General features: G+C 44.1%; 1 protein-coding gene across 1 annotated transcript in view; it reads right to left on the reverse strand.

Annotated features, from left to right (window-relative positions):
* Nucleotides 1-14,467, reverse strand: part of CNTLN (centlein) — a 1,434,305-nt gene that overhangs the window by 1,174,212 nt on the left and 245,626 nt on the right. The window contains exon 4 of the mRNA XM_078675976.1: nucleotides 7,458-7,542. Coding sequence (XP_078532102.1) covers nucleotides 7,458-7,542 — 85 coding nt within the window. The remainder of the gene's footprint in view (nucleotides 1-7,457; nucleotides 7,543-14,467) is intronic.

A 14,467-nucleotide genomic window follows, 5' to 3' on the forward strand; every position in this document is an offset into this window, starting at 1 on the left:
TTATAAATGCATCTATATATAAGGCGAAGAGTAGCGGGGAGCATGGGCACCCTTGCCTTGTCCCACGTCCAATTTTTATTACCCTGCTTAGCTCTCCCATAATTCTTAGATTGATCCTTGGATTTTTATATAAAGCCTTCAAGGCCCCTATACAGCCATCCCCCAGCTTTACTTTTTTTAACACCGCCCAGAGAAAACCCCACGAGACCCTATCAAACGCTTTTTCAGAATCCAACAATATTAATGCCGTAGGGTATCGTGAGGCTTCCACTCCATCAAATAATGTACATACCCTTCTTATATGTTCTGCTGTCCCCCTACCGGGAATGAACCCATGTTGTCGGGGAGAGATAATCTTCCCAATCACCATGCTCAATCTACTAGCCAAAATCTTTTAGTATATCTTTGTATCGCTATTCATTAAACTTATAGGTCTATAGGACCCAGGATCAGTTGGGGGCTTGTTTTTTTTAAGAAATACAACCATTGTGGCCTCTCCCCATGACTCCGGAGGTGCAACTCCCTTTTGTATATTAGTCATGAGGTTATAAATATCTTCTTCTAAACAGTGTAAATTTGTTTTATAGAATTCCAATAGTATTAGGTCTGGACCTACTGCCTTCCCTGCAGGTAGATCCTTTGTTGCTCTCTGTATTTCCTCCAATGTGAAACTAGTTTCCAAAGCTTTACTATCCTCTATTGTTAACTGCTCTAATGTTGCGCTCTCTAGATATCTCTCTATCTCATCGTCATCCCCTCTATTATCAGGGTCGTACAATTCCTGATAAAACTCCTGAAATACTGAGCATATCTCCCCAGGTGTTGTTACTGCCGCCCCTATCTTTGCCTTAATTTCTGATATCTCCCCTTTAGTAGCTGCCTGCCGTGTTCGAATAGCTAATATCCGACCAATCTGCTCGCTATATTCATATTGATCTTGCTTCCAGGTCAGAAACTTTCCTGCTGCTTTAGAGGCTAATACTTCTCCCGCTGCTGCTTTTGCAATAGCTAGATTATATATTATTCCCGCGATGTCTTGGTTAGTTCTGATCGCTTCGCTAAGTTCTCTTTCAATACGGGCAACTATCTTTATCTTTCCTTCGATCTCCTCCTTCTCCCTCTTATTCCGTTTGATAGAATAGCTCATTGTCTCACCCCTCACACCAGCCTTCATAGTATCCCAAACTACCGCCGGAGAGGCGGTCCCTCTATTTATCATAAAGAATTCTTTGAGCCATCCTTCCATCTGAGTAACATACTTAACATCTTGTAGCAGAGCGCTCTCAAATGTCCAATTCAAGCCCTGTTTTTGATAATATGGGACCTTTAAATCTAAAAACAGAGGATTATGGTCTGACATCGCCCGCGGCAGTTTTTTGACATTAGCAATAGATGCTATCGAGGGTGATATCAGAAAATAATCTAGTCTTGCTAAAGCTTTATGCGGGGCGGAATAATAGGTGCTGCCCCCTCCACTACCATTTTAATGCTCCCATATGTCGATTAACCTGTTGTCTTGCATCAACTGTATCAATGCTTTATGGCTTTTTTCTTTCGTCCTTGAAACCTTGTTGGATCATTTTTCCATAGGCCATTCAGGCCATTTATGTTCAAATCACCACACATAATAATTGGCATTGGCCAGTTTGCCATTTGTGCACTGATATAATCAAAGACCTCAGGGTCATCCACTGTGGGGGCATAAACCGGGCAAAGAGTGAACGTAAATCCCTGCCCCTGACATTCCATCATGATCCATCGGCCATACGTATCTACCTTCTGCCTTCTCATTTCAAGAAACCTACCCCGAGCCAATACTGCCACCACCGTGTTCTTGTCCCTTATGTTGTATATGCTACTAACTGGTAACCCAGTTGTTCTAATAGATCCTTTTGAGAGACCTCGATATGGGTTTCTTGTAAACATATAAGGTCGGCATGCATCACCCTTAAATATTCTTTCAAGTCTCTTCGCTGTTTCGCATCATTTAACCCACAAATGTTTATCGTTACTATCCGCATAGTTTTTTTTTCTTTTTATCTTTGCTTCTCCTCTCCCTGTGTTTATTCTTCTGACCTTTCTTATTTCTCAATGATGATGATGTTTTTATCCCATTTTCTCCCCCTGTGCTCCCCCTGTCCCCGCCTGTGTCCTCTCTACCTGTATAACCCCCCCCCCCCACTTGCCCCCCCCCTCCACCCCCGCCTGTAGGAGCAAGCAGACCTAAGATCTCTGTGATGGAGTCCGGCCGACGGCCTCCTCTCCCAGATTTTTGTCTGCCTCATCTTGTGCTTATTTTATATTACCTAGCACTTTGACCATTATTTGATTTCCTATCATACCATTACCCCCGGATAGCCCCCAATAACCCCCTTGCCACCAATATCACCATTTACTCCCATGTCCTTTGTCCCATATATCAATTGTTTTTCATCTTTCCATCCCTCTGTCTCTATATAGCTATGTCATTAGATCTACATGGGTCTTCATGGGTCTTCTCTAGCTGGTCCACTGGAACTTATCGTGTCCATGTATGCTCTTGCCTGAACTTCAGATGTAAAGACTCTAGTAGTGTTTTTATAGATTATCTTCAACCGAGCTGGGTTCATCAGATATGCCTGTAATCCCATCTGGTGGCAAGGGTCCAACAGTTCTCTCAGCCTCCATCTCCTTTCAACTGTTATATGGCAATAATCCGGAGTTGTAAAAAAAGTTTGATTATCAAATGATCGTTTAGCATTAGGTCGGGCTTTAGCATATATGTCCTCTCTCAATAAATAATTGCCCAGATATATCAATATAGCTCTTGGTCTCTGTATTCCATCCTGGGCTTTCTGTTGACTCTTCTTCAAGGTCATCGGGAATCTATGTACTCTCTGGACCTCTTTTTCCCAGTCCCAGTGGCCCAATTCTGGAAATGCACCTTTCATCAATTTTAGGACATAAGCCCTCACGTCGTCCCCTTCTGCCCCTTCTTCGATACCCAGAATTCGAAGATTGTTTCGCCTCTGGCGATTCTCCAGGTCTTCCAATTTCCATTGGACATCTACCATCTGTTTTTCATAGCCATTTAGCTTAGCTATATTCTTTGCTTGCTGATCTTCCAAGGTGCTTGTACGATCCTCCAAATGGGATACCCTTGCATTCGTGTTCGTACATATCTTTGCTACTTTTTTTATTGCACATTTCAGGTTCTTTGTTGCTAATCGGTTCTTTTTCCCCTCAATCTTCATCCTGCAGTTGTTTTATAGAATCTAAGATCAGCTGGAGTGTAGGGGTTTCCGCCTCTGCAGCCCCCTGTGCTATATTCTCAGGATAAGTCATTCTTGTGGCAGAGTAGTCCCATCTCAGAGCTGCTTCCGTAATAGTTCCACTCGTCCGCCTTTGTCCACTGGCAATCTTCTCCTGAGATTGTGAGTCTCTCTGCCGCCTTGATAGCCTCTTTCTCCTAGTTACAGGATCCTTTTCTTTTGAAGAAGCTCTGCTGTTCCCTTCCGAGCTCAAAGCTAGGCTTGTGTCTGTGGGGTTCTCCCCTCCACTCACTTCAATATCCGATGGGGCCTCCTTTGAGCCTTCAGACCCATCTGTGACTGAAACAAAAATTATCAGCCGCGTCTAAATTATCTTCTAGGCCACTAGGGCCGCTGCTTGCGGTGATTTCCTGCACCAGTAGCTCCGTCACCAGCGTCACTGCCTCCATCTCCGCCTCCGTCCCCTCTCTGGCGACCGTCGCAGTTCTTCCTGGCTCAGGGGAATTACCCAGCTGATCCCGTGCATCCATAATCTCCCCCCACTGGGGAGTTAATTCAGCTTCATGTGTACTATCTTTGTTTTTTGGCGTGCCTGCTTTTTGCTCCACGTTCTTTTTGGCTATGTTAGGCTGTTGGACGGGGGAAAAGCAGCCTGAAATGATTTTAGACCATGTGGCTGTCGCTGTCACTATATTTGCTGCCCCTTGTTTCCTTCCTCTAGTATTACTCCATGCTCCTGCCACTTCAGCCGTAATTATCTTATTGCCAGCCCCCCCCCCGCTCTCACTGGGGGCTCTACTAGCATCCTTGCCCTTCACTGGCTCCTTCTGGGGTGCCGGATTGACTGTGCTGGGTATACCTACACCTTGATCAACTTGTCTATTTTGCACAGTATCTACCAGCCTCCCCTTCCCACCACGAGTGACCTTTGGTGCCATTGTGAATACTTGTATTTGTTCCTGTGCGCAGCCACCGAGCCTACCACAGTGCTTTTTCCTTAATGGATCTCTATCCAGCCCGCTACCGCTCCCTCCTCTGTCTCCAGCTCTTGAGGCACAGTTAATTAATCTTGCTCCGCAATTTCCAAGAGCTCCACTGGTCACACGAACTCCACCAGCCCCAGTGCTACTCAAAGCCCATAGAGTTCTGCTTTGCTCGTGACTCAGCCCGTTTGTTGAAGCATTTTATCTTTAAATATCACCTATCCCAGTTCTTTCTGAGCTTACCGCGTGTGCCTGTGCCTGAACGGCTTTTACAGCTCTGTCTCCGGCTTTCACTCCACCATCTGGCTCCGTCCGCTTCCTCACATCGAAGTCTCCGGGCTCTGTTAATCAGCCCACTTCCACCTCTGTGGACCCTGCCGAGCACGCCGAGCACACCGAACACGCCGACAGCCACTCCTTCAGCTGGGCTGTTCTTGACCTCGCTGATGTCCCGATAGCTCGCCGCTTCTTCAACACTGCTGTCTCCAGGGATGCCGCCGTTACAGATATCCCGACTGTCAGGAACTCCGCAAAAATGCAATAGCATGCCACTGTCTCCATAAGGTACATAGATTCCTAAAACTTTTCTTATAGCATGATTCTTGCACTCATTATATTCCGGCATCGGGAGCGTTATCCTCAGCCGTTAGCCAGGCGCCATCTTGCTCCTCTAAGTAGATGTTTTCCCATACATAATTTCCATACAAAATTTCAAGTCAGGTTCGGTGCAAGAAACAATCGGATTTCAAGTTTTCATGCATGTCAAGATAACATTTACTAAGTCTAAAAGAGTGTGCAACATGAGAGATGAGCCAGTGTAAAAAGAAACAAAAAATGTGTGTTCCCGTGCAGCGTGCTTATGTCAACTAGAGATAGTTTTCAGCCAGTGTCATGCAGCTAAATAACAGTGCTACATAGATAGTGCATAACTCGTGAGAGTTACTCAAAGATAGTGCAACGGACGCTAGGACGCTGCTTTTAGGTTGTACTATAACTGTGTACGTGACCTGTTGATTCATGCATCATAACGGGTTGCTAGCTAACCTGTTCTGTACTAGACACCGAATTCCGCGGTATATTCAGAGATTGAATTGCACGTAATCTAAAGAAACGAACAACGGTGAGAGTTAAGGAAAGGATGTGCAAACGTTAGTTTCGAATATGTGAGAACATCACCTGAATAAATCTACCTTAGATGAAATGCTCGTCGTAGTTAACGCTCCTGCAATGTGAACAAAGACGGTAAAAACCTTAGACTACAATCTGGCGATCTCATTCCTCGTTATTCTTATATATGTATGGGCTTACCTATACTGCTCTGCAGACGGCTTAGTAGACCGATCTACTCTTGCTTCGCTGTTACTCGTTCTCAAAAGCTTACAGTCTAAAATAACCGTGTTGACCCGTGAATCACTAAACACTAAGAACGGACTACTTGAACAACAACAACGCGCTGGGGTGCTATCAACGCGGCGGCCATATTAGTGTGTTAGTCTCAAGTGGGAAAAACAAACCAGGTAAAACAAGCAAAATGTGTAAAGTGTTCGAGTCGCAGACATCAAAAACAATGATACTTCTAGTGACTATAATACAATCTCAGCTTAAATATTGTTGACAATGTCCTCAAAATTTGACACAACATCATAAAAGCATCTTAGTCTGCCAAACTAAAGAAGACACATTGTAGAAACTACATTGTTCTCAAGTCAATTGTAATTGCTGAATACTTTCTGAGTGATTTTATTAATACTTGAATTGCAGAAATACATCTCTAATGACACCTTTATTCTCTTAAACTCTAAAAGTCATCGTTCTATACATGACACCCTTGGATTATAGGAAACAACTTAGGTCTATTTTGTCATTGAGACCCAAGGGTTCCATTGTTTGGAATTTCTTCATTAATAGTACTTCGCGCTGTGATAGATGTTGGCTGGGATTTCTCCCCTCTTGGGTTCTGATTTTTTCAATCACCATGAATCTGACTTGGGCTATGTTATGATTGTGGTTCAGCCAGTGTACTACTAAGTTTGAATTAGTATTTTTGTTTTGAATCATGCTTTTATGTTCCCCTATCAGACCGGGGCTACGTACTGTAAAAAGACTTTTGCCAACGGCCCACGTTGATAAAGAATCTGGTCACCTCATCATACGACTTGTATACTGGGATTTGCACCCTGTTAGGAATAAGATTCATATATGGTCCTGAGGAGAACTCCGCATTGAGGGAGTTCGAAACGCGTCGACTGTAGGTGGTTTAGTGTCATTAACTAGGATTAAAAGGACACTGTTACAAATATTTAGAATAGTTGTTCAATATGTACACTTGTACCTGACATGGTTGTACTGAAAAGGCTACTAGGGTACATCAAGTGTTAGGAAATGCTTGTTTTGACACAAAGCCACATTTCTTTGTTTCACTGTATGTGTGAGGATGGTATGATTGTGGAATGAATGCATCAGATTGTAAATATAGAGAGGATGAATTGTAAATATGTATAGTGATGTTTTGTAACTGCTATAGATTGTATTCACGTTTGTATATGCACAAAAAAGGTTTTTTTCTGAAAAAATTCTAAAGAAATAAAAAACTAGATGTACTAAATAAACCATTAAACTAGTGACGTTATACAAAACAGGCTAGTATGTTTTATTCATATGGGTCGTAGTTGACTGTAGAGAACAAGATACAGTACTGGCACTTGTGTTGTTTACTTGATTATTCCTGGCTTAGCCTTACTGTGGTAGGAGCCTAGACCCTGTTTTGTTAAACTCATCTCCTGAATACAGCATGTCTCAAAGAGACAGGGCAGGCGCTACCTAGGCAATACTTAATGAATTAAGTATTTAATTATTAAGGTAAGAATACGGGGTTTCATATAAAACAGATTTTTCTTCTTGAACACACATTCTGGCTATAGAAGTTAAAGTTTCTTAAAGTCACTACCACACAACTCCACTTGGGATTAACATCAACTAGCTTCTATTCAAAAGAAAACTTAACAACATTACCTTCGAAATAAGCCCACCACCCCTACACACACACACATTTGAGTTATGCTGTAAAGGCATAGCACACCTATAGATATAGCCAAATAAATAAGCAAAATATATAGAAAATAAACCAATTAATATGCAGACGAGATGGCACCCGAATATTGAGGATCACTCTTAACTAAGGTGGACATTTATTTCATTCATGCATATTGAAAAAAACACAAACCTTCTCCAACTCCTGTATTTTTCTGTCTTTGACCTGCAGGATTTCTAATACCTTAAGGTCCCTGGCTTCGGCTTTCTGCTTTTCTCTGGAAGAAAAATGAATAATAAAAAAAACGTAATCAAATATTGACACTGCTTGTTAGCAATAATTTGTTGTTAATAATTACAATGTTCCCCGTGCTGAGAATGAATGTCATTTTAAAAGCACTGAAAATTAAGTTATCCTAGACTGACAGCCCTTGAAGAATCAGCGAGCATATGCCAAGTGACAGCAAATTACATCTGCAGACGCTGATGACCTCTTTATTTACAAAAACACTTACAGGCTAGCACGACGATTTTGAAAGAATACTCTTTGAAATATCTATGTGAAACGAAGGGGTTTCACATTCTCCAGTCTTCAAAATCTAAAAAAGTCTCTCTTACACTAGAGTATTTCACTCAGGAATTACTTCGGAAGGTCATTTTTAGGTTTTGCCTCGCCAAAAAGATGCGCTCTGCGCATCTTTTTCGCGCAGGCGAAAACCTGATGAGAATTGTAGTGTGCTTTGGGTCGGCCCTCCTCATTCATTGGCTGGCTCCGTAAATGGAGCCTTGCCATTGGACGAGGGGCCTGTCCGTCAATGCCGGACCAGACACGGGGGCGTTCCCGACATTCTTTGGCTTTTGCCGACGTCACGCGACGCCGGGAACGCCCCCGAATCTGGTCCGGCATTGCCGGCACTTCTGCGTCTCTCCACCCCCCTTTCCCGCCCCCTCCCGCTTGTTGCCTGATGCTGGCCTCGCGGCCGCGGAGAAGCCGAGGGAACAACCGCCGACGTCACCCGGGAGCCGCGCTGCCATTGCTTCAGGCTGCGGGAGGCTCGCCGGGCGACCTGCGCGGTGATTGGCTGCCTTTTTCCCCTCGGTTTGCGGTTTGTTGTAAGCTGGGCCAGGACGAGGCCGCCAAGAAGCTGCTGGGCAAAAGGTGGGCGGCCGCAGCGCTGGGAGAGGAGCCCACGGAGGAGGAGGAGGAGGCAGCTTCCCGGGACCCCCAGGAGGGAACGGAAAGAGGCAGACCTAGGGGACTGTGTGCACCGAGGTATGCCTAGGGGAGTGTGAGCGCCAAGGAGGAGGGGACGGGGGAGACAAACAAGCACGTGAGAAGCACAGGAGCGTGAACAGGTGCTTAGCAGCTAGGCTTAGCCGTCCGGGTGTGTCGCCTCGCGCTCCCCTCACTGCCTGTGGGATGTGCAAGCAGCTGGGCTGGAACTGGGACCCCTCCTTGGTGTTGGGGATTCAGCTGGAGGAGACGAGGGGTGCTGAGCAAAGGGGCGCTGCCGAACAGCCGTCTTCGTGCGCCTCTTCGAGGGTGAGACGACTTCCTCATTGTGTGTGCAGTTGCCACATAGCACCGAACCGTTAAGGTTCTCATCTCTATGTTTTCTCTCAGGGCTTCTCTTCTGTGATCTTCGGTGTCTTATGTGATATGGAACTAAAGGTGAAGTTCATAGGGACAGGCATCCCTCCCGTGATATTTTGTGACCTCCCGTTGAGTGGTCTCTTTGAGTTCTGTCTGAGCCGCCTCGTATGTGACTAAGAGGACTCCTATATGACGGCCATGGTGTGCTTTTTTTCCTTCATTACCGATGAGCTGTTTCTCGGCTCTCGCTGCTATCGATAATTCAGGTGTTTAAGTCCCGCTGTGGGACGGAGTGCAGGGAGCTTGGCCAAGTGATTCTTCTATGGTGGTGAAATCCCTCAGGCTGACTGGCCTGTTTTTTTCTCTCTCCGGTACAGAGAGATCTGAAGTTATGATCAGGAACTGAATCTCTGGCAACAGCCTTTTAACTTGGAGGGTGCTTTTCGATTTCTGCCCATGGGCTGCTTTTCTCGAGTGAGAACTTTCTTCTGAGAAGTTTATTCTCCGGATAAATATTTTGCTCATAGGCTGCTGCTCCAGCTTTAGGGACAGTCACGCAGGTGCTACATGGCTGGAGAGTAGTGCTTGCTGACGGAGGTCGCGTCTTTCGGTGGTGCGATCATATTACTAGATTCATCTCGATACAAGGAGAGGGCACACATTCCTTACCATATTTCTGTCTAGGTAAACATTCAGGTCAGTTTTAAGACTCGTTACATTTCATACTCGCCATATTTAGCAAAAGAGAAAAATATGCTGTCAAGTTGAAGGGTCCTTTCTCTTTGCACATTTAAGTTTTTTAATGCTGCTATGATGCTTCTTCATCGAAGATAACCTTCCAAATACAGGATCTGAAATCCAGCATGATCTGGAGCTCATTATTCCAATGCTTTTTCGTTAGTCTGCACAACTCAAACTGCAAATGGTCTCTATGCAAAAGACACTTTGCAGGAAACACTGATTTTGAGCCAACTTTAATTTTTTTAATGTGAAATGTTTATCCACTATTGCAGTTAAGCTTCGGACACTCTTCTGGCTCAGTTCTGTTGGGGATTATAATACCAAAGTAGGTGTCAACTAACACATGGCCTAATGTTGTTCAGTGGACTAGCAGTAGTCAATCAATCAAATCCTTTATTCGATCTTACACAGATCATAAAAGTATCATAAAAATATTTACAGTCACATTTTAGAAAAAAGACGTTATAAAAGATAGCTTAAATCCTGAGTCTTAAGAGTGCTACCATATAGATTAAGTTAAAAATCATTTAATCTATATACATAATACAGTAAAAATGTAAGTCAATTTTAAGTCGTCTTATGTGCCAACCTGCTTCCTCTTTTTAATACATGCCCATAGAAATTATGCTATCGAAAAGCACACAAACAAATTTTGCAAGGATTCCTGTTGCCTGCTTGTGCCTCCGTGTGCCCCTGTCGCCTGCTTGTGCCTCCGTGTGCCCCTGTCGCCTGCTTGTGCCTCCGTGTGCCCCTGTCGCCTGCTTGTGCCTCCGTTTTCGTGCCCCTGTCGCCTGCTTGTGCCTCCGTGTGCCCCTGTTGCCTGCTTCTGCCTCCGTGTGCCCCTGTTGCCTGCTTGTGCCTCCGTGTGCCACTGTTGCCTGCTTGTGCCTCCGTGTGCCCCTGTTGCCTGCTTGTGCCTCCGTGTGCCCCTGTTGCCTGCTTGTGCCTCCGTGTGCCCCTGTTGTCTGCTTGTGCCTCCGTGTGCCCCTGTTGCTTGCTTGTGCCTCCGTGTGCCCCTGTTGCCTGCTTGTGCCTCCGTGTGCCCCTGTTGCCTGCTTGGGCCTCCGTTTTCGTGCCCCTATTGCTTGCTTGTGCCTCTGTGTGCCCCTGTTGCCTGCTTGTGCCTCTGTGTGCCCCTGTTGCCTGCTTGTGCCTCTGTGTGCCCCTGTTGCCTGCTTGTGCCTCTGTGTGCCCCTGTTGCCTGCTTGTGCCTCTGTGTGCCCCTGTTGCCTGCTTGTGCCTCCGTGTGCCCCTGTTGCCTGCTTGTGCCTCCGTGTGCCCCTGTTGCCTGCTTGTGCTGTGTAAATGTGTGTAGAGTGCTCTGTGGGTGTGTGTGGGGTGCTTTGTGTGGCTGTGTGTGTGGGGGGCTTTGTGTGGCTGTGTGTGTGGGGGGCTCTGTGTGGCTGTGTGTGTGGGGGGCTCTGTGTGGCTGTGTGTGTGGGGGGGCTCTGTGTGGCTGTGTGTGTGGGGCGCTCTGTGTGGGTGTGTGTGTGGAAGGGCTCTGTGTGTGTGTTTGTGGGTGTCATTTGCGAGAGATAAAGCTAGTGGCATTGTAAATGACAATGCCATTTATTTATGTTAAAAAAACATAAATAAAAATAATGTCAAGAGCAATGCCAATAGCTCTAACTTTAACAAAGGCAAAACCATTGCATTGTAAATGCTTGTTAATACTATTTACTGGGCAGCAGGCCAACATACCAGAGGCTCGGGCAGACAGGGGAAGAGGCGCGAATAGCAGGGACTAACTTACTTCCTCTTTACAAAGAGTTTATATAACATTTCCCCAAATTACTGGAAATCATACTGCAAAGTAAGAAAAGCATCATCATTCATCAAACAATTGCACTTTTTGCGGCTCTCGCCAAACGCTAATGAAACTGATAACACAAAAACAATAATAGTATGTCTTGGATGCTGCTCGAGACAACACAAAAGGTTTGGTACAGCTTTGGCAGCCGTTCTGTAGTAGGCATCAAGAGTGCCTGGATGTCCATGATGCCTCGACAGTTCCCTATCCAATTATGGTTATATCCTTAACGTAAGAGGATATAAATGTTGAATGACTGCTTTCTCATGGTTGCAGGCCCTCCTTTGCAGCCTTATGTTTTTTTGATCAGAACAGTATCTTCAAGAGTAGTGTTATATTTGAAATGGCACATTAGTTAATCAAGGAAAGGTGATCCAAGGATCTTTCCTCAAGGGTCCTCCATAATTGCTGATGTGAATTGAAAAGCTTCAATTCAAAAGGACACTAAATAAAAATGTGAAATGTTTGGTACTGGATCCTCAATGCATTCCTCCAGCAATGAAGATGGACTGGGATCCTCTACATAGCTGTGTAAATTGAGTATTTGTATGGTCTTGCTTTGGTAGACTGTTCCACTGGGTTCTGCTCCAGCAGTACGCCCAGATTTTTTGCTGTTATGATCACCCGGTTTTTGGACTTTTTACTGTGGGTGAGTCTCACTACCGGTTTTTCACCCACAGTAATCACATGGTAAAAGGACTTTGTGTGTTTACTGCGAGTGTCTGCCTTTTAGGATAAGGCGGCTGCAATGCAGCAAGGGTAAGGGGCACTTGGCTGGTTACAAGTTTACACACTTATGCAAGCTGCTCGTAGAAACTCTTCTGACCATTAAAGGTAAATGTCACGTATGGGAAAGAATGCACAAACACACACAAATTTAATTCCTGATAAATGTTTATTGGGTTCATGATACATCATTATCACAATTTGACCATGATTCCTGCCAAAGGAATATCTTGTGATTGCATAAGGACTGTTGAAACTCACTTGCTATGTTTAGGTGACTGCTCTACGGGGTCACCAATGATTACACAATGTTGTCTATGGTATGTTCCATCTGCCAATGTATATTTGTAAATTACTACGAAGTGTTTAGTAATGTGTGCGTAATAAAGGTACCTCTCCTTTTCAAAAAGAAAAAGTACTTATTGGACTATCATTTATTGAGTGTTAATATTGCACACGAGTGATTTGTGATTACTAGCCCACACCACCTCCCTTGAGTAGGCCTTAGACTGCTCTGCAGAGCTACCATGTGAGCGTCAAGCGCTACAATGGGGTGTTTGGATCCCACTGAGGACAATTGAGGAACTATTACTTGTGCTGGCTGCACAACTAATAACCCAATTTCCCACACAGACGTCAAATCAGATTTGTATCTTTCCTGTGCTGCTGTGTACAAATCCCTGCAACCCTCAGCTCTGATGCATATTCTGGGGTTGTTTCTTATTTTCTATCTAATTCTTATATGCGCTTTACATGAAAAATGTTACAGCTTACTGCAACATCACAGAGACTCACTGATTACAGCACTCAACCTCCCAAAATGGTCATGGGAATTCAGCATCTTCGAAATGGTCTCTAGGTGACTTCATGCGACTCAGCGTGGTGTTTGAAATGATACTATTTACCTTTCAGTAATTACATTTTTGTAAGCTCTTTCAGCAATATTCAGTCTTTGTATTATGTTCATTTATTCGGATGTCTGCTGGTACATGATATTTTTAAGGTGTCAGAATATTGAGCAACTAAGGGATTAGGCACAGTCGCAGCCTTAATATTCCATATGCCCAGCTGCTGCCTTAAATGAAGTCAGTTGTTTCTATTAATGAATTTGTAGGTATTTTCTAAAGATTTAGGAGCTAAAAGACCAAATGTAATTGTTGTGTTAGGTGACCACTCTATTTTACCAACTTCCAGTCTGAGAAGGACAATATTATGCACCACTATACGCATGTAGGCCATAGGAACCCGAGAGTAAAATTCTAAATTCAGTACTATAACTGTCAGAGTGACCATCCCTTAATCAGCAGGGTCATTAAACAGCACACTAAAATCGGCAGTTTGGTAAATAAAATTAAAACTGCTAAGAGTAAGCCTAGAAGTCCAAATGTTTTGTGCCAACAGGAAATCATTTTGTTATAAGCCTTTCTACTGTATTTCTTTGAGCGATAGTTATTTTTTCTATTATATGCTTGAAAGGGATAAGAACTGGACTCCCATTTGTGTATGTTAAGTCCGGATTTATATAGAACAGCCATCCCCACCAATTACTCCCCATTGCTATTGATGAACACTGAAATGTAGGTACAATGTGCTAAGAATTTCATATTCAGCACGCTAAACCAGTAGTGGGACATGAACCACACTAAGGGCTTAATTATGAGTCTGCTGGTGCGTGGACCGCCAGACTCGTGGAGGCGCAGCGGTGGTGGACTCCCGACTGCCCTATTACAATAAGGGTGGTCCGCCCATCATTGACCCGCCGCAGTTGCCAGAGAGCCGCCGTTCCCTGACGGTGATGTGGCGGTGTCGAGGCAGTAATATGCTTGCCGGTACCGCGTATTACATGTTTCTTATCTGCTATGGTTTTTATGTTGGTTCCACCGCCATGAAAACCGTGGAGAAGAGAAAATAAGCATTGGCATAGCCAATAGGTCTCGCCTTTGGGGAGTTATAAATGTTTAGCTATTGGCTTTCTTAACTTTTAAGAGTTATAAATGTTTAGCTATTGGCTTTCTTAACTTTTTTTTAATATGTGTTGTGGAGCGATGTGAATGTTGTGCAGCATGTTCAAAACGTATAAGTTATAATAAAAACAAGTGTTATAACTATTTCTGTCACCTTATATCTAACCGAAAAAACATTATATACAACTGAAGTATTGTACTAAAAACCAAAAATAATACAAAAAAAATTGTTGTAGGTTATTTGTTTATGCAATGCTGTCAATTTTTCCTTGCCTGTTGAAATTCATTTTTGTTATAGTTTTTACTGTTGGGTGTGGGATATAAAACAACAAGAGGGTGGATGTTGTGAAATAGTATTTTAATTAGAT

Source organism: Lissotriton helveticus, chromosome 2_1, assembly GCF_964261635.1.
Source record: "Lissotriton helveticus chromosome 2_1, aLisHel1.1, whole genome shotgun sequence".
Classification (NCBI taxonomy): Eukaryota; Metazoa; Chordata; class Amphibia; order Caudata; family Salamandridae; genus Lissotriton; species Lissotriton helveticus.